The 20,159-nt window shown below is 45.8% G+C and overlaps 1 protein-coding gene across 1 annotated transcript in view; it reads right to left on the reverse strand.

Moving 5' to 3' along the window:
- LOC132571345 (zinc finger protein 665-like) overlaps nucleotides 1-19,826 on the reverse strand; it is a 30,687-nt gene extending 10,861 nt beyond the window's left edge. Inside the window, exons 1-6 of the mRNA XM_060238151.1 lie at nucleotides 19,718-19,826; nucleotides 13,573-13,702; nucleotides 12,170-12,357; nucleotides 10,498-10,633; nucleotides 6,367-7,569; nucleotides 6,082-6,282 (exon numbers count right to left, since the gene is read on the reverse strand). Of these exons, the coding sequence (XP_060094134.1) occupies nucleotides 6,082-6,282; nucleotides 6,367-7,569; nucleotides 10,498-10,633; nucleotides 12,170-12,357; nucleotides 13,573-13,702; nucleotides 19,718-19,798 (1,939 nt within the window). The 5' untranslated portion in view covers nucleotides 19,799-19,826. The remainder of the gene's footprint in view (nucleotides 1-6,081; nucleotides 6,283-6,366; nucleotides 7,570-10,497; nucleotides 10,634-12,169; nucleotides 12,358-13,572; nucleotides 13,703-19,717) is intronic.
- Nucleotides 19,827-20,159: the final 333 nt, after the last annotated feature.

The raw sequence follows: 20,159 nt of genomic DNA on the forward strand, positions 1-20,159 counted from the left end.
GTGCTGAAAATTTGGTGCATCTACCTCAAAAGCAGTCCCCCCAAGAGCCCCAGATACTCATGGATCAATTCTCCATTATACCCTATGGAAATCGATTTCCATAGGGAATAATGGAGTGCCCAGCAGATTTCCATAAGGAATAATGGAGTGCCCAGCAGACATTTCCCTCCCCCCACCCCTGCTTTCTGATGACCCTGAAACGGGGCAAAGGTCTCCAAGCCAGAGGATTGCCTGCCCCCACCTGGGAATTGTTGAATTAAGAGAGAAGTCACTATGGAGATAATCAAAAACACAACCACAAGGTTTTAGTGACAATTAACTAACAGATGTTTTATTAACCATAAACACAAAGAAACATAAGTCCCTAATAAAGTCCTTAGAGTAGATAAATTTGAAAAAAGTCCAACATAAGAACATAAGAGAAGCCATGTTGGATCAGGCCAATGGCCCATCCAGTCCAACACTCTGTCACACAGTGGCCAAAAATATACACACACACACACACACACACTGTGGCTAATAGCCACTGATGGATCTCTGCTCCATATTTTTTATCTAAACCCCTCTTGAAGGTGGCCGTGCTTGTGGCCGCCACCACCTCCATGAGAACGTCTTCTTCAGTGAAATTTTCTTCAATGAAATATGAATTTCCAAATGTTGCTTGAAAATCCCTGCCTTCACTGATGGCAATTGCTCAAAAGGCTCTAAGCGGCCTTTTTCATTGAAGAAAATTTCACTGAAATCACTACGTGAAGAAGACGTTCTCATGTTGGACTTTTCCCATATGTATCTACTCTAAGGACTTTATTAGGGACTTATGTTTCTTTGTGTTTATGGTTAATAATACATTTGTTAGTTAATTGTCGCTATAACCTTGTGGTTGTGTTTTTGATTACTCACCTGGGGATTGGCAACCCTACCCGGGATCGATCTAGGTGACAAGACTAAAAGTAAGCCCAGGTTGGTTGCAGGAAACACAAGCACGCACACCCCACACACCCTTGCAAAGATCTTGCCCAGGGGAAGCATCTCTCCTGCTCTCTCCTGCCACTTCTCCCTCTCCGCCCATTCACACCTATTTTCTCCTCCCTCTCCTATACTTGACCTAGAGCTGCTAATGAAACACTGAACTCACCTTTCTGGCAGACGTACAAAATGCAAATTGTCCCTCCGGCCGGAGGAAATGAGAAAGAAGGGAAGCCCTGAGGAACTCCATATCCCCCAAATCTCCTTCTCCGCCCCCTTCAGCATTTGGAAACCTTTGGACAAAGCAGGGTTGAGGGCTCTGATATGCACATAGGCTTCTGGGAAACGTAGTCCTGTGCAACAACCAGAACTCAGAAAGCAAAACAGCTGTGGTCATTTTGACAGCTGCAGGTTCCGTAGGGTATAGAACAGATCTTGTGCAAGCTAGAGACACCAAACTCACAGGGGATCGCTGATCGATTCTCCCCTGCCTGACTTCCAAGTCTGATGAGGATTGGGTTTCAGGGGTTTGAGATACTGTTAGATGGAACTGTAACTATACCACAGCATTGATATCTAAACCCACCCCAGTATAAATAGAGTGCCAAACGATATTTGACAACATTACTGTATGCGGCGCTAAATATGAACTCATAATATTGACGCCATCTTGGATTTTAGGATTGAAGCTACAAATGCGTTGTATGTGTACTATGAATTTTAATGTGATCTTGCTGTATTTTATTTTTACATTATGTATTTTAACTGTTGTTAGCCTTCCTGAGCCCGATAGCGGAGGGTGGGATATAAATATGATAAAATAAATAAATAACTGGTTGACAGGCCTTCAGGTCTTAATTTCATTATAAGGTCTTAATTTCTCAGTCAATGAGCTCACATGGAGCTGCATATGAGCTTTCTTTTTATACAAAATCAATAAGTGATCCCATTCTCCATTATTACTACTTTCAGAGTTCTAAGTGACAGGGGGTTACATATGACAGAATTTTCTTTCTCTGCATTACTGAAGGCTGTTGGTTCCAATTATCCATGTTGGTTCCAATTACCCATGTCCTCTTACATTTTATTAACAACAAACTGGACCTCCAGTGTGTGAATAGGCAAAGAGAAACCAAGAACCAATGTAACACCTTATTATGAAAAAAATCATTGTCTGATTCCATAATTGTGTGTTGGTTTTACAAGAATAATGATCTGTATGCGCATAGTTCAGGGGTGGCCAAACTGTGGCTCTTTCGCACATATTGTGTGGCTCTTGAAGCCCCCACTGCCCCGTCAGCCAGCTTGGAGAAGGCATTTGTTTCTTTAAATAATTTTAAACCATTTCTCCAAGCCAAATCAGCAGCTTGGAAAATGCATTTAAAGTTAACGTTGCTATCTTTCTACCTCTTCCTCTCCCATCTATTTTTATATTGTCCTTCTTTCCAGCTCTCAAACACTGGACATTCATGTCATGCGGCTCTCAAGCATCGGACTTTTATTCTATGTGGCTCTTATGTTAAGCAAGTTTGGCCACCCCTGACACAGTCCATCAAAGTCCCTTGTTAATTTCACAACAAGTTTTTTTCTTCACAGAACTCATACAGCATAAAAAGAAAGCACATATGCAGCTCCATATGAAAACACTGACAGATTATTGTAAGGTGGGGAGAATCCCCGGTCCCATTTGCTGTGTGAGTTCTATGAAGAAAACAATATGTTGTGAAACTAACAAGGGACTGTTCACTTTATTTTAAATAATAATAATAATAATAATAATAATAATAATAATAATAATAATAATAATAATAATAATAATAATAATATTTAATTTGTATCCCACCCTCCCCACCGAAGCAGGCTCCGGGCGGCTCCCATAGCATAACATAAAATACAAACGTTACAATAGTAAAAGCACACTGGTTACATAACAAAATTACATAGTACAGTTCACTTATATATATTATTATATTAAAACGCCTGCCCCCAAATTCATTTTTGATGGACCTTGTGGGGTTCAATGGTTATCCAGGAAAAACCCACTGACAAACATTTCCTGGAGGCCAGGAAAGTGCATCCTTCAATGCTGAATAGTGCCACAGGAAGCTTTGAGATCTGGACTTGCCTTCTTTTATGGCCACATAATTTTAAAGGAAAGCCCATTTTTCATGTGGTCCAGTGTGTACAAGATGTGATGGACTCTGGTTGATGGCCAGGGTTACCTGTTGCGGAAAAGAAGTTTTCGTAGAATCATAGAGTTGGAAGGGACCCCCAGGATAGTCTAACCCCCTGCACAGTGCAGGAAACTCAAAAATGCCTCCCCCTAAATTCACAGGATCTTCATTGCTGTCAGATGACCATCTAGCCTCTGTTTAAAAACCTCCAAGGAAGGAGAGCCCACCACCTCCCGATGGAGTCTGTTCCACTGAGGAACCCTTCTAACTGTCAGGAAGTTCTTCCTAATGTTGAGATGGAAACTTTGGGGGAAGCTGAACCAAGGAGTCCAAATCACAGCAAAATAACTGTGTGACAGATAACTTCCAAACCTTTAACAACTTTTCACATTCGACTTTATAGCTCTTAGAGCCAATACTGAAGCAATCTTAAAGGCAAAGAACATTCTTGAAGGCAAACAACCAAAAGTGTATGGATAAACAGTCATAAACACAGACAGTCTCCCTTTCTCACAATACAAGAACTCATGGGCATTCAATGAAATTGCTGAGCAGTCAGGTTAAAATGGATAAAAGGAAGTACTTCTTCACCCAAAGGGTGATTAACATGTGGAATTCACTGCCACAGGAGGTGGTGGCAGCTACAAGCATAGCCAGCTTTAAGATGGGATTGGATAAAAATATGGAGCAGAGGTCCATCAGTGGCTATTAACCACAGTATATATATATGTGTGTGTGTTTATATATGAACATATGAAGCTGCCTTATACCGAATCAGACCCTTGGTCCATCAAAGTCAGTATTGTCTTCTCAGACTGGCAGCGGCTCTCCAGGGTCTCAAGCTGAGGTTTTTCACACCTATTTGCCTGGACCCTTTTTTGGAGATGCCAGGGATTGAACGTGGGACCTTCTGCTTCCCAAGCAGATGCTTTACCACTGAACCACCGTACCTCCAATATGTGTGTATATGTATGTATGTATGTATATACACACACACATATATTGGCCACTTTGTGACACAGAGTGTTGGACTGGATGGGCGATTGGGCTGATCCAACATGGCTTCTCTTATGTTCTTAATGAATTCCTCCACGTCTTCCTTGGCTCAATGCCGCTTAAAAAGCCTGAGTAAAATTATCAAATTCAATGAAAAAAAATAAGGCTACCAAGTTCCTCTGTCTGTATAGACTGAAGGGAGTTCTTTGCCTTTAAGATTGTATTGTAATGCTTTCGTATTGGCTCTAAGAGCTATAAAGTCAAATGTGAAAAGTTGTTAAAGGTTTGGAAGTTATTTGCCACACAGTTATTTTGTTGTGATTTGTTTCTACTTTGGTTTGCAGTTATTTTATATTGAACCAAGGAGTTCACCTGAATCTCAGTCCCCTGAAGGCTTCTTGGGCTGGATGGGAGCCAGGTTCAGACAGGAAAAGAAGAGGACACAAGCTTACCTCAAATTCTGTTTTATTGAGTCTTACCAAACTATCAACGCGCTCTAAGCATCCAAGTGATTAAGAAACAGTGTACACAAATTATCTAGTATGAAGAAGATGTCTCTCCTGGCTGCCCACGATGGCCTCAGAAGGCAATGCCTTGTCGATATGCCATTCTTGCCCCTGAATGAAGGCAAGCAAAATGTCTACCAAAGTCTGCTTTTGCTACAGGGAGCTTTATGCATGACTGAACAAGGTCCCCACCATTCGGTTTCTGCCATATTACCGCTTGTCCTGGCAGGGAGCAGTTTTTCTTGTGATCAGCACAGACCCATAGCTACCAGAAGGGCCGGGGGGTCCAGGCCCCACCAACCAGACCCCTGTGGGGCTTTTCAGGCCCCTCCAATCAATTCCCCCATTGCTCGCAAGGGGAGGAACCAAGAGCCAAGCTGCCTCCTGCTTCTGTCATCACCTTTGCACTCCTGGGCCAATGAGGGACAGCACAGCAGCAACAGCAGCAAAATAGAGCAGGCGAGTCCCTTGCTCCAGTCATACCTCTCTTCTGCCGTCCCGGTAGGTGGCACCACATGACCCCGCATACTCTTGGACTCTCCACCACTGCAAGAAGACACCTGCCTGGCCTCAAGGGAGGTGTCAGTTCTGCACCTTGCAGAACTTTGCAAGTGCTCCAGAAGAAGACTGAAGAAGATAACAGCAGATTTATATCCCACCCTTCTCTCTGAATCAGAGACTCAGAGTTACTCACAATCTCCTATATCTTCTCCCCCGACAACAGACACCCTGTGAGGTGGGTGGGGCTGAGAGAGTTCTCACAGCAGCTGCCCTTTCGAGGACAACCTCTGCCAGAGCTATGGCTAACCCAAGGCCATTCCAGTCGATGCAAGTGGAGGAGTGGGGAATCAAACCCAGTTCTCCCAGATAAGAGCCTGCACACTTAACCACTACCCCCAACTGGCTCTCAGAGGGATCACAGATCTGTCCAGATTAGTAGGGAATAATGGGGTTGGGGGGTGTTCTTTTAAAAAAAGAGGTGTGGGTCTGGTCGTCTAAACTGTCCCAAGTGAAAAAAATCATGCTGTGGGCCAGGAAGGATGACCATAGAGCACAATAATTGACACAGTAGCTCACAACTTTAATGCCAGTAGCTCACAAAATAGATTTTTTGCTCACAAGACTCTGCAGCTTAGAGGGAACATTGGTAGTGACATCATAAACAGCCATCAACAACTGCTCCTCTGTGGTCACATTTGATGTTCTAACCAAGCAGAACTATTGCCACCCGGTGTGGCAGTGGACCCAAAACTGGGTGTGCATGTACAAGAGGGGAATAGGGTGACATTCTGAGAAAATAGCCTGGCATTCTGAGAAAAGCAATTTCCACCCTCCAAGCATTTATATAGCTTTTCCACTGTGAACCTTTTGATGTACAGTTAGGGTGCTCTTCCGAGAGAAGCATCTTCCACACTCCAAGCATTTATATGGCACCTTACTTGTATGGATCTTTTGATGTGCAGTTAGGCTGCTGTTCAAACAGAAACACTTGCCACACTCCAAGCATTTATATGGCTTCTCCCCTGAATGAATCCTTTGATGTGAAATAATGTGGTCATTCCGAGAAAAGCATTTTCCACACTCCAAGCATTTATATGGCTTCTCTCCTGTGTGAACCTTCTGATGTACAGTTAAGCCACCTTTTTGACAGAAGCACCTTCCACACTCTAAGCATTTATATGGCTTCTCCCCTGTGTGAATTTTATGATGTTTTTTTAGGCTACCATTTACAGTGAAGCACTTTCCACACTCCAAGCATTTATATGGCTTCTCCCCTGTATGAGTCTTCTGATGTTTAGTTAGGTCACCACTCTGGGAGAAGCACTTTCCACACTCCAAGCATTTATATGCCTTCTCTCCTGTGTGAATCTTTTGATGTGCAGTTAGGCTGCTGTTCAAAGTGAAGCACTTTCCACACTCCAAGCATTTATATGGTTTTTCCCCTTTATGGAACTTTTGATGTACAATTAAATGGGCATTCTGAAAAAAGCACTTTCCACACTCCAAGCATGTATATGGCTTCTCCCCTGTATGAATCCTTTGATGTACAGTTAGGCCACTTTTCATAGAGAAACACTTTCCACACTCCAGGCATTTATATGGTTTTTCTCCTGTGTGAAACTTTTGATGTACAATTAAGCAGTCACTCCGAAAAAAGCACTTTCCACACTCCAGGCATTTATATGGCTTCTCCCCTGCATGAATCCTTTGATGTACAGGTAGGCTGCACTTCCAAGCAAAGCACTTTCCACATTCTAAACATTTATATGTTTTCTCTCCTGAGTGAATCTTTTGATGTGCAGTTAGGTTTTCATTGTGAGAGAATCTCTTGCCACACTCTAAGCATTTATATGGCTTCTCCTCTGTGTGAACCCTTTGATGTACGGTTAGGGTGCTATTCTCAGAAAAGTTCTTTCCACACTCTAAGCATTTATATGGCTTCTCCACTGTATGAGCCTTCTGATGTACAGTTAAGCCACCTTTTTGACAGAAGGACTTTCCACACTCATAGCATTTATATGGTTTCTCCCCTGTATGAATCCTTTGATGCTTAGCTAGGTTACCATTCTGAGAAAAGTACTTTCCACACTCCAAGCATTTATATGGCTTCTCCCCTGTATGGATCTTTTTATGTTTAGTTAGGTCACCATTAAAAGAGAAGCACTTTCCACACTCCAAGCATTTATACGGCTTCTTCCCAGTATGAATAGTTTGATGTACTATTAGATAGCGATTCTGAGAGAAGCACTTTCCACACTCCCAGCATTTATAGGACTTCTTGCCTGTGTCAACCTTTTGATGTTCACGTAGGTAGGTCTTTGAAGAGAAGCTCTTTCCACTCTTAGATTTTGCTTCCACCTGCAGATCATTGTCTTTTTCCACAACTCTTCTTCCTGAGTCCTTCTCACTCCCCATCTCCCTCACATCTGCAAGTGCAAAAGACAGACAAAAACGAAATAGGAATAGGTAACAATACCAGTTAGCAGGTACAGTCAATAGTCAACAATGTTTTTTTACAAGAGTCATGGTCCTAAACAACCTCAGCAATATTTAACCACACAGCAAGATGTCTTGGAAAAGGAGAGTTGGGTGACCAAAGGAAATACACCAAAACAGAATAGGAAAAGAAATGCTTTTTAAAAATATTAAGTTTTATTGAAAATCTTTTTATTTCAATAAAAGGCATAGATTATGGAAATACTTAATCCCAAAGACTGTGGAATGAGCTGACAACATGAGATTTTTCTAGAAACATGGAAAATGACCCACACTTGCAGAAAAATATGGCGGGGTAGGGAGTATATTTGGAGTTAGCAATAAATACCTGCAGTGGCCATTGCAAGGCAATCAAACAGTACTGGCAGCCTTCAAGCCTTGGATTCTGTCCGTCAGAGGCATGTGACAGTTCCCTTTAGATAAGGGGTGTCAAATATATGGCCTGTGGGTGAAAACAGGCCTGTCCAGGGGTTTCATTTGGCCCAGAAGCAACGGCCTCTCTACTACACCCTTTTCCAGGGCTGCTGCCTCCGCTGTGTCACTACTTGCTCTTATCCATCTGCCTTAATCATGTGGGGAGAGATACAAAGCCAAGCCACCTTCTCTCCACTGACTGAGGTCTCCTCTCCCCACTTCCTCAGTCATTATTGTTTGCTACAAATTGACTGAGATTGAGAGGAAGAATGGGGAAGGAAAGGAGGGAGAGGGAAAGAGCAGGAGAGTGTACAATAGGGTTGCCAAGTCCAATTCAAGAAATATCTGGGTACTTTGGGGGTGGAGCCAGGAGACTTTGGGGGTGGAGCCAGGATATATTGGGGGCGGAGTCAGGATCAAGGGTGTGACAAGCATAATTGAACTTCAAGGGAGTTCTGGCCATCACATTTAAAGGGACCACACATCTTTTAAATCCCTTCCCTCCATAGGAAATAATGAAGGATAGGGGCACCTTCTTTTGGGGCTCATAGAATTGGACCCCCTGGTCCAATCTTTTTGAAACTTGGGGAGTATTTTGGGGAGAGGTACTGGATGCTATGCTGCAACTCTGGTGCCTCAACCTCAAAAAACAGCTTCTCATTATTTCCTATGAGAATAAGTCTCCACAGGGAATAATAAGAGTCCCCTCCTCTCCCCCCGTTTTCTCTCTCTCACTCACACATACGCTTAACTGTCTCTGGTGCAAGTGGGCAGCCTTGTTGGTCTGAAGCAGGAGTCTCTGGTGCCTCCACAACGAGGTCTGGAAAGTACAGGGGCTATGCCTGTCTACCTGAGGGACCGTCTCTCCCCATATGAGCCCCAGAGAGCACTGAGGTCAGCTTGTAAACACCAGCTGAATATCCCTGGGCCAAGGGAGGCCAGATTAAAGACCACCCGGGATCGGGCCTTCTCCGTTGCGGCCCCACTACTCTGGAACCAACTCCCGGAGGAGGTACGGGCCCTGCGATGTGTAAATCAATTTCGCAGGGCCTGTAAGACATACCTCTTCAAAATAGCCTTCGCCCATACCGAACTAAGATAATGTCGCTGTGTATGTTTCTTCTCCTCTACTGAATTAAGATCTATTTAGCACCTCAATGTTAGTTTTATTGTAATTGTATATTAATTTTATTGTTTTATGATTTTACTATATTGTATTGCATTCCTATGTTGTGAGCCGCCCTGAGCCTGCTTGTGCGGGGAGGGCGGGATACAAATAAAAAGTTATGATTATTATTATTATGCTGCTCTTTTACACACACACTCACTTGTCCAAAAGGAAAGCAAAACAAACAGAGGGGCTGCACTCTCACCAGGTCTGCTGTTGCTAACCCTTCCCCATGAAGTACTTCCTACTCCAATTTAAAGGCACACACACATTTTAAAACTGGACCTGTTTGCAGGTCCTGCCCAAGATCTAGAGGTACAGGGTGGCTGTGGGGGAGGAGCTTCCCCCACTGGCCAGCTGGCTGGGGGTGGGGGGAAGCCTGTAAAACCGGGGAATCCCCCACTGGGACCTGGGTATTGGGAAGCCCAGTGTACAAGAGGGAGAAGGAAGGAAGGAGGATTCTTCTCACAAGCAAAATTTATTTTGAGATTGCCGTGCTCTGCTGTTTACTTTGAGACCTGATCAGTATGGGTAGAGTTGCACACAGAGACAAACACTCCCCATTATACCCTATGAGAATCGATCTCCACATAGGGAATAATGAAGTGCTCAGCAGACGTTTCCCTCCCTGCACCACTCCGTTTCTAGCGACTCCGAAGCGAGGGATTGGCCTCTCTACTCATGAGCTGCTGCCAACTTCTTCAAAGTAACACAGACACACCATCATAAGAGGAAGCCTTTCCAATCGGGGACTGAAGCCTCCAGAGGTGGAAAGGCACATTGTCCTATGGGGGCGGGGCTTCCCCCCACCGGCCAGCTGACTGGGGGAAGGAAGGAGTTTGGGAAAGCAGAAGAACCCCTGCTGGGACCTGGGGATTGGCAAGCCTAGAAGGGAGGCTTGGCTCAGTAGCTCTGCTGTGCAATTGAGAGAGCCTTGAAAAACAAGCTCTGCCTCCCCGCCCTTCCTCCCTCAGCTAATGGAGAAAATAGAGGTTCTGTTCTGTAGCTCCAGTGCAATTGAGCAAGCCTTGCAAAGCAAGCTGTTATGCAGAAGGAAGCAAAATCTAGGGAGAAGGAAGCAGATGACAGCCAGTTGCTCGGGAGCCTGATAGAAGCCCTCCGAGGGCCTGATTTGGCACCTGGACTGCATGTTTGACACCCCTGCCCTAGTGGAAGGAAGTGGAATAGCTCCTTCCAGGAGGTGGCAGCCCAGTGGGCAGAGCAGATTCTGCAAGTCCAGCAGGCCTGCTCTGTCACAATAACAGAAGGGGAAGACCCTTACCCAGAAAAGCCACAGTCTCATAATTTTCCTCTGTAACTTCCCAGAAAAGTTTTCTTTGGGCTGGATCCAGGAGAGCCCATTCCTCCTCCATGAAGAACACAGCTACCTCCTCAAAGGAAGCTTGGGATTGCTGAAAGAGAAAAATATTTCCAAATTGGTCATCGATTCCCATCTAACTAAATGTGAAAAGCCTTAATTGACTGTACCAATATGTCCTATAGCATCTTGCACATTTCATCCCAGAAATACCTCTTTTTGTACCTCCAGAAATACACAAAAATTGTCTTTCTGCAGGTTTCTGCTTTAAATTGTTCTGTGATACTCTGAAGCAGGGGTATCAAACGTGCAGCCTGGGAGCTGAATCATGCCCATGAGCATCTCACTGTCATCTGCTTCCTTCTCCCTCTCTCTTGCTTCCTTCTGCATCACAGCTTCCTTTGCCAGGCTTGCTCAATTGCACAGGAGCTAGACTCAGGGGTGTCCAACATGTGTCCTGGGGGCCCCTGGAGGGCTCCCATCAGGCCCCCAAATAACTGGCTGTCATCTGCTTCCTTCTCCCTTTCTCTTGCTTCCTTCTGCATAACAGCTTGCTTCTCCAGGCTTGCTCAATTGCACAGGAGCTACAGAGCAAAACTTCTATTTTCTCCATTTGCTGAGGATTTTCCTGTTGGAGAGAAAGCAGAGGGGAGGGAGAACTTGCTTTGCCAGGCTCTCTTAATCACACAGCAGAGCTATTGAGCTTCTCTTGGCTGAGGCTCCTCCCCCTCCAGGTCCCCTGGGGGAGGAGAGAAAGAGCCAGAGCTTCTTTTGCCCAGTTCCCTTGATCACAATGGAAGAGATACAAAGAAAGCACCTTTAAGACCAACAAGTGCTAATGTTTTAAGCATATTTTATTTTAAGTTTTTTAAAAAGAAATATTTAATTGTGTTTGTGTTTGTGTCCTTTATAAAATTGATATCTCTGCTGCCGAATCTTAAATAGGTACACACATGGCCCGGGCTGACAAGCTCTCATTTATGTCAGATCCGGCCCTCATAACAAATGAGTTCGACACCCCTGAGCTAGAGAGCAAAGCCTCTATTTTCTCCATTGGCTGCCCAGCACATGAAGCAACTTATGTACAAAAACTCACAATGCCCAGCGATTTCATGTTTTCTCATAGGTTCAAAGCATTGACCATGAGATTTCTGTAATGAATGTCAATAAATCAAAAGTAGGTTTGCAAATTACAGACAAACACCTGAACAATGCCTGAACATCAAATTCAAGATTGCTACAGAGCAGACATTGTCTCCAGATTTTGATGCAATAATTCAGAGCAAGAGTTGTCACATATCAGAAACTCTTAAATAAACTTCCCCTCAGGCCACATATTTGACACCCCTGATCTAGCCCCTCTTTCTGGAAGGGGTGGGGTGCAAACTTTTCTAGTTTTTAAGCTGGGGGTGGGGATTACACAGTTGGTCTCTGCAAGTTCAGTCCCAATGGGGGGCTGCATCAAAGACAGAAGATGGACACAAGGCTCCTCCCTGGACAGACCTTTCCCAGAAGCCTTTGTCTTGACGATCTCTCCAGCCAGCCTTTCCTCTTTCACTCATGGTCACCCTTATTTTCTCACCCCTCGCCTATTCTTGCCCTAGAGCTGCAGATGAAATCCTAAACTTACTTCTCCTGAAGATGTGCAGGAGCCAAATTCTCTCTCCAGCAAGGGGAAACAAGAAAGAGAGCCCCTGGGAAACTGCACTTTCCATACATTTCCGTTTCCACCTGAGGGAAACACCACCCCATGAACACCTGGGAAAGGCAAGGTTGACCTTCCTCCTGCTTGCAAAGCCTTCTGAGAAATGTCGTTCCCTGCAACAAGAACCAAATGGAACAAATCAACCAAAGTATCTGGGAATGTGGAAGAAAAGGTTTAATTGTTTGTTCGTTAGCTGTATGTTCAGCAGCTTCCTATGTACAGTATATGAATAAATCTTGCTTCTTGTTTTCTGAAACCTCCTGCTTCAATTATTTCCATCTTTTCAGGCTCAATATGAAGCTTTCCTCACAGCAGTAACCTAAAACCTGTCCACATAACCTTAAGAACAACTCGTCACTAAGGGGAAGCCTTATACCACACAGACAAAAAGGAAATAGTGTGGAACAGGGGATACAATAACGATGAGGTTCCCCTCCAAAGCCATGCCAAAGATGGAAGGAATCAAAACATCTTGGCCCACGCAATCCCCAGACGCCTCCCCCCATCAAGTGCTTTTTGCAGTGGAAGCTACAGTTGATGGAAAAGATCACTCATCAAAAAAGAAAGCTTGGTGTCTCTCAAAACTGGCTGTTTTGCATTGACAATGCAATTAATTTACAGTGCCGAAAAGGACTCGAGTCAGAGCATCCTGGTACAGATCAGCTGTACACCATTCTTGTACTATTTGCAATGGAAGTCAAAGTTTACTCATGAGAAGTCTGGAAAGAGCCTGTAGTGGAGATAAGTAGATAAGATCCACTGGGGTTTAAGCACTTCCCTGACCTGTCAGAACTTGTGAAGGGCAATCATTGGAATGTCGGACTAGGATCACGGAGATCCAGGTTTGAATCCCTGCTCTGCCACTAAATGGTGCTTTGGACCAGTGACTCAGCCAGACCTAGCTCACAGGATCATTATGAAGATAAAATGGAGGGGAGGAAAATAAGATAAGCTGCTTTGTTTCCCAATCGAGGAGAATGACAGCACAGACAAAGGAGGGTGGAAAATGTCCTGTCCTTTGTACAAAACACAGGAGGATTAAAAATGCTCCTGAGATATCGGAGGCAGCGTTGTTTCGTGGGCAGAATGTCTGGCTAGATCTGGGAGATTAAGTTTCAAATCCTCACTTTGCCCTTGAAAACTGCTGGCTGATCTTGGGGGGAGTGCAAATTCTCAGCCTAGCCTACCTCACAGGATAAAGTGTGAGGATAAAATGGAGAAAAGAGGGTGGCAAATGGAAGTGCGCCCTGAAATCAGAGGGTCAAAGAAGAGAATGCAACCCCTTCCTTTCTCTTCCATGGTCATTGCTGGAGGGAAAAAATCCTTACCCAGAGAGGCCATAGTCTCATAATTTTCCTCCGTAACATCCCAGTAGAGTTTTCTCTGGCCGGCATCCAGGAGAGCCCATTCCTCTGCCGTGAAGGAAATGGCTACCTCCTCAAAGGACACGGGGAATCTCTGAAAGAGGAAAATATGGCCCAGTGGATCATCTGTTCCCGTGCCCAACTATTCAAGAAAGAAAGGACCATTGCCTGCTCAGCTGGTTAAAAGAATGTAATAAACCAAATGGATATCAAAGAAAATTGCATCAGTTTATAATAACAATAACAATAATTTTTTATTTATATCCCGCCCTCTCCGCCGAAGCAGGCTCAGGGCAGATTACATGGCATAAAATGCAGACATTACAATAATACAATAAAATACACTAATTACATAGCAATTATATATTAATTAAATGTACTGTTACATTAAACCATCTAATTAAAACCATCAAATTAATTCGGTGCTACAATCTCGATGTTACTCATCTTGACACAATTTTATGTGACGATGGTACAATAAATTCCACATTAAGAAAAAGCCAGCTGAAAGAGGGTAGTCTTGCAGGCCCTGTGGAACTGGCTTACAGTTATATACTGAAAATATATACAGTTATATACTGAAAATCTCCAAGAGATAAGAATTCAGAAAATTGCCGAGAACAAGCCTTTTCTTGGTGAAGTCTAGTTAAAGGAAAAATACAAAAACCCCTGACTGTATATCTTACACATCTAACTCCAGAAATACAAGGAACTTGTGTTTCAAGAAAAGTTTCTGCTTTAAACATTTTTGTCTGCAGAGGCGTTCTGTGTTACTCTAAAGCCTGCATCCAGCTCTATAACCATAAACTGCAAAAATTAAATCACTGTGTATTTTGTTCTATTTTCCCCCTAAGAAACCTAACACTGATTCACCCTAGGCTGTGTGATCCCTGAGGCTTGGTGGGTGAGAGATGCAGGGTGTAAAACCCCAAGCACAAACCTGCTGCCTCAGAGACCTTTCCAGATATGTTTGCATTGTGGAAAGGTAGTAGTTTGTACATCATGTCCTTGAACTGCAAGTAAACTACTGCATCACCTCAACAGGTGTTAGAATTCATGAAAAACACAAGGCTTAAGCCAAGTATGTGTATGTAGGTTTGTTAAGTGCCATCAATTTGCATCTTGCAGAAAAATTACTAAACTGGGGGCAGGGGAGAGAATTTTTAAAAATCTATAATAAAACGACCAAAGTGTCCGGCGGTATAACCGGATGGGCAGGCTGGGCCCACCAACCTCGTCAGCCTAAGAGAAGGAAAACTCTAACATCAAACCCGGGCAGATAGAGCTCGTTAATGTAACACCTACCACCTGGAGGACTCACTGCCGGCGTCCCGGCTTACTGGGCCATGGCAGATGACCCCCAGGTGAAAGGGTGGAGCCAGTACCGCGCACACTGCGCTTCACCTAAAAAATTCCTCTGCGCAGGCCTGAAGGGCATATCCACACACACAACTCACAACGCATCAAGTCCTGCAGCGATAGGCAAGGGGCGAAACGGCAGGTGGAAGGTGCCACTGGAAGCCGCAGTCCCGATCCTGCATGTAGGCGGTTCAGGATATTGGTCGCCTGATGCTAACCCGGAGACGAAAGCATCTTTCGGCAGCACCCTGAACGACCAAGCAGCCTTATCTAGGGACAGCACTGCTTGCTCCACACGGAGAGGGGCCTAGAAAAGGTGGCCTAAACAAAGCTCGTCTCCCCCACCCCAGTTGGCTAGCCGCGGTCAACGGGCATCCTTACTTGCGGTCGAAAAATAACAACAAAGAAAAGGCATGCACCTGCCTCACAAAGTGTGCAAAGACTAAAGCTTGCGTGTTGGAACATCAGAACCATGCTTGACACAGTAGGCAGTGGTCGCCCTGAACGACGCTCTGCTCTAGTTGCCCACGAACTTCTCAGGTTGAATATCGACATAGCAGCTCTCAGTGAGGTCCGTTTTCCTGAGGAAGGTAGTCTTCAAGAACACGGTGCTGGCTATACCCTCTACTGGTCGGGTAAGTCAAAGGCTGAGAGCCGCCTTTCTGGCGTTGGCTTCATGGTCAGGAACTCCATTGCCTCCAAACTCGAAAACCTTCCAACAGGTCACTCAGATCGCATCATGTCCATGCGCCTCCCACTTCAAAACAAGCAGCATGCAACACTCTTCAGTGTGTATGCCCCAACCCTTCAAGCAGATCCTGCAGAAAAGAACAAGTTCTATGCTGATCTACGCAACCTCGTACGGAAAACCCCTACAGAGGACAAGGTGATCATCCTTGGCAACTTCAATGCCAGAGTAGGTAAAGACTCGGAAGCCTGGAAAGGAGTACTTGGCAAACACGGCATTGGCAACTGCAATGACAACGGGCGCCTCCTGCTAGAATTCTGCATGGAGCACCAGCTCACCATCACCAACACTATCTTCCAGCAGAAGAACATTCTGAAGACAACCTGGATGCACCCACGGTCCAAGCATTGGCACCTTATCGACTACATTCTGGTGCGCCAGAGAGACCTTCGAGATGTCTTACACACCCGAGTAATGCCCAGCGCAGAATGTCATACGGATCATCGTCTTGTACGCTGCAATCTCCGTCTTCACTTTAAACCCACACCCAGGAGAGGAGGTATCCCTCGGAGGAAGTTTCAGGTTGGCAGCCTCCAGTCAGCCGAAGTTAAAGCTGCCTTCCAGGCAAAACTCCAGTCAAGAATTGAGGACCTCAGTTGCCCCACAGACCCTTCTCCAGAAGCACTCTGGGAACACCTAAAAACTACCGTCCTGCAGATCTCTGAAGAAGTCCTCGGGTTCTCCACAAGGAAGAACAAGGACTGGTTTGATGAGAACAATCAAGAGATCCAAGAATTACTGGCAAAAAAGAGATCTGCCTACCAAGCACATCTTGCTCAGCCCTCCTGTCCTGGGAAAAAAGCAACCTTTCGCGCTGCATGTAGCAACCTCCAGCGCAAGCTTCGAGACATTCAGAACGAGTGGTGGACCAAGCTTGCAGAGAGAACCCAGCTGTGTGCAGACACTGGTGATTTAAGAGGGTTCTACGAAGCCCTGAAGGCAGTATATGGTCCATCATATCAGGCTCAGAGTCCCTTGCATAGTGCAGACGGCCAAGTGCTCCTCACAGACAAGGCATCCATACTGAACCGGTGGTCAGAGTATTTTCAGGTTCTCTTCAGTGCCAACCGCGTAGTTCAAGATTCAGCAATCCACCTCACCCCACTTCAACCGGTGAAAACAGAGTTGGATGAGATCCCCACCCTAGAAGAGACTGTTAAAGCCATCAAGCAACTGAAAAGTGGCAAGGCAGCAGGAGTTGATGGAATTCCACCAGAGATCTGGAAGCATGGGGGCACAGTACTACATAGCTCACTTCACAAAGTACTTGTCACCTGCTGGGAACAAGGCAAATTACCACAGGACTTTCGCGATGCAATCATCATCACCCTATACAAGAACAAAGGGGAAAAGTCAGACTGCTCCAACTACCGGGGGATAACCCTGCTCTCCATCGCAGGCAAAATCCTTGCCAGAATACTCCTGAACAGACTGGTGCCCACCATTGCAGAAGAACTCCTCCCAGAGAGCCAGTGCGGCTTCAGAGCTAACAGGAGCACCACCGACATGGTATTTGTTCTCAGGCAGCTCCAAGAGAAATGCAGGGAACAGAACAAGGGTCTGTATGTGACTTTTGTCGACCTTACCAAAGCTTTCGATACCGTTAGCAGGAAAGGCCTGTGGCAAATCTTGGAACGTTTAGGATGTCCCCCAAGGTTCCTCAGCATGATCATCCAGCTACACGAAGACCAGCGAGGCCAAGTCAGACACTGCAACGACCTCTCGGAGCCCTTCCCAATAGGCACAGGTGTAAAGCAAGGCTGCGTTCTCACGCCAACTCTCTTTACGATCTTCTTTAGCATGATGCTTCAAAGAGCCGCAGTAGATCTAGATGAGGACGATGGTGTCTACATCCGCTATCGCACCGATGGCAGCCTGTTCAACCTGAGGCGACTAAAGGCACACTCCAAGACAATGGAAAAACTCATCCGAGAGCTACTGTTTGCTGATGATGCTGCACTCGTCTCCCACTCGGTATCAGCTCTGCAGCATATGACGTCCTGCTTTGCAGAGGCTGCCAAGCTATTCGGCCTAGAAGTTAGTCTGAAGAAGACAGAAGTTCTCCACCAGCCTGCACCCCAGGAAGATTATCACCCTCCCTGCATCACTGTGGGTGAATCAGTTCTGAAGACAGTCCAGCAGTTCAGCTACCTGGGGTGCATCATCTCCTCAGATGCCAAGATCGACAAGGAGATTGACAACAGGCTGGCAAAGGCAAACCGTGCATTTGGCCGACTGCACAAAAGAGTGTGGAGCAACAAGCATCTGAAAAAAGGCACAAAGATCAATGTTTACAAAGCGGTTGTGATGACAACCCTCATCTATGGCTCCGAATCGTGGGTTTTATACCGTCATCACCTGCGACTCCTTGAGCGCTTTCATCAGCGCTGCCTTCGCACCATCCTCAACATCCACTGGAGTGACTTTGTGACCAACACTGAAGTCCTCAAGCGGGCAGAGGTTACCAGCATCGAGGCACTGCTGTTGAAGACGCAGCTGCGCTGGGCAGGGCATATTTCTAGGATGGAAAACCACCGCCTTCCCAAGATTGCCCTGTATGGTGAACTCTCCACCGGCCATCGAAATAGAGGGGCACCAAAGAAGAGGTACAAGGACTCCTTGAAGAAATCCCTTAGCACCTGTCACATCAACCATCACCAGTGGTCTGACCTAGCCTCAGATCGCAAAGCATGGAGGCACACCATCCACCAGGCTGTCTCTTCCTTTGAGAACACACGCATAGCTGGTCTTGAGGACAAAAGGAGATTGAGGAAGAATCGCACTGCTACAGGACCAACCCTAAATCAGACTTTTCCCTGCAGCCGCTGTGGCCGGACCTGCCTGTCCCACATTGGTCTTCTCAGCCACCAGCGAGCCTGCAGCAAACGTGGACTATTGCACCCTTCTTAAATCTTCGTTCGCGAAGCCAAGCCGAGAGATAATAAAACAAAAGCCAGCAGTGTCACAATTGGCCACCAGCATCTGGATGATTCTGGGAGCTGCAATACCCAAAATGTAAGGAATGCAAATATCCTGGCCCAGCTCAGCAAAAGAAACTCCCTCCAGTGTTTTGTGGTGGAAGTAGCGATTTACTCACAAGCAGTGTTCCCTCTACGCTGAGTTAGTGTGAGCTAACTCACAGTTTTTTAGCCTCTGACACACACACTTTTGTCTTAGCTCAGAAAGGATGGCCCCAGAGCAGGGGTGGCCAAACTTGCTTAATGCAAGAGCCACTTAGAATAAATGTCAGATGTTTGAGAGCCACAAGACAAGAACGTCAGATGTTTGAAAGCTGCAAGGAGGGAAGGGAGAACAGAAAACTGAAAGAAAGGTGCAAAGTAAGTAAATAAATGGGGGGAGGGGAGGAAGAGGTAGAAAGAGAGCAACTATAACTTTAAATGCCTTCTCCAAGCTGCTGGCTGGCTTGGCTTGGCGAAGTGATTTAAAGAGACAAATGCTTTCTCCAAGCTGGCTGACAGGGTGGTGGGGGCTTCAAGAGCCACACAATAAGCATAAAAGAGCCACATGTGCTCACAAAACTCCACAGCGTACAGGGAGCTTTGCTCCCAAGATGCCAGGAAGGTGCGAGTGAAAATGATCACCCCCCCCCCCCCGCCTCCACAAAACAAACCATCAGACCAATTCAGAGATGTTGTTGAGGGTGATGGTCACTGGAATCACACTCGACACGTAGCAACAGTATTTCATTCCATTCTAGGAGCAAAATATGGCCAAATGCCTCTATAGGCGTTATCCACGGAGCATGCAAAAAAACCAAAGCCAGTAAAAACAGATAATGAACTCTGATGGATCAGATTAGGGGTCCGTCTGTTAAGAATAAACTAAGGTCAGCCTGGTTGCGGGGATCACATTCAAGCGAATGAAAATACAAGCCCCTCCCCTTCCCCCTCCCATCTTGCCCGGGAAGCCTCTCTCTCGACACTCCTCCCCTTACCTGCTCACACCTTCCCCAGGATCTGTTTTAGGAAATCCTCAACTCACCTGTCCTGCAGACGTGCAAAAGCCCCATTCTCCCTGCAGCCGGGGAAAACGAGAAATGAGAGATGCCCTGAGGAACTCCATGCTCCCCAAATTCCCTTCTCCACCTCGATGAAAAAAAACCCCACCAGCTTCAATGCCTGGCAAAAGGGCAGGGTTGCCCTCTCTGGTGCTCGCAATGCTTTCTGGGAAATGTAGTTCCCTGCACCAACCACGGGGTCGCAAAGAGTCGGACTCGACTGTGCGACTGAACAACAAAGCAGCAACCAGACACACAACAGTATTTGCTGGAGAGGTTTCTTTGCTCTTCTGAGGCTGGGTGGGGCAGCTTCACATGACGACCCTGCTGCATGAGAGGAAAGGAAAGGAAAAGTCCCCTGTGCAAGCACCAGTCATTTCCGACTCTGGGGTGACGTTGCTTTCACAACGTTTTCACGGCAGACTT

The sequence above is a fragment of the Heteronotia binoei genome, chromosome 5 (genome assembly GCF_032191835.1).
Source record: "Heteronotia binoei isolate CCM8104 ecotype False Entrance Well chromosome 5, APGP_CSIRO_Hbin_v1, whole genome shotgun sequence".
Taxonomy (NCBI): domain Eukaryota; kingdom Metazoa; phylum Chordata; class Lepidosauria; order Squamata; family Gekkonidae; genus Heteronotia; species Heteronotia binoei.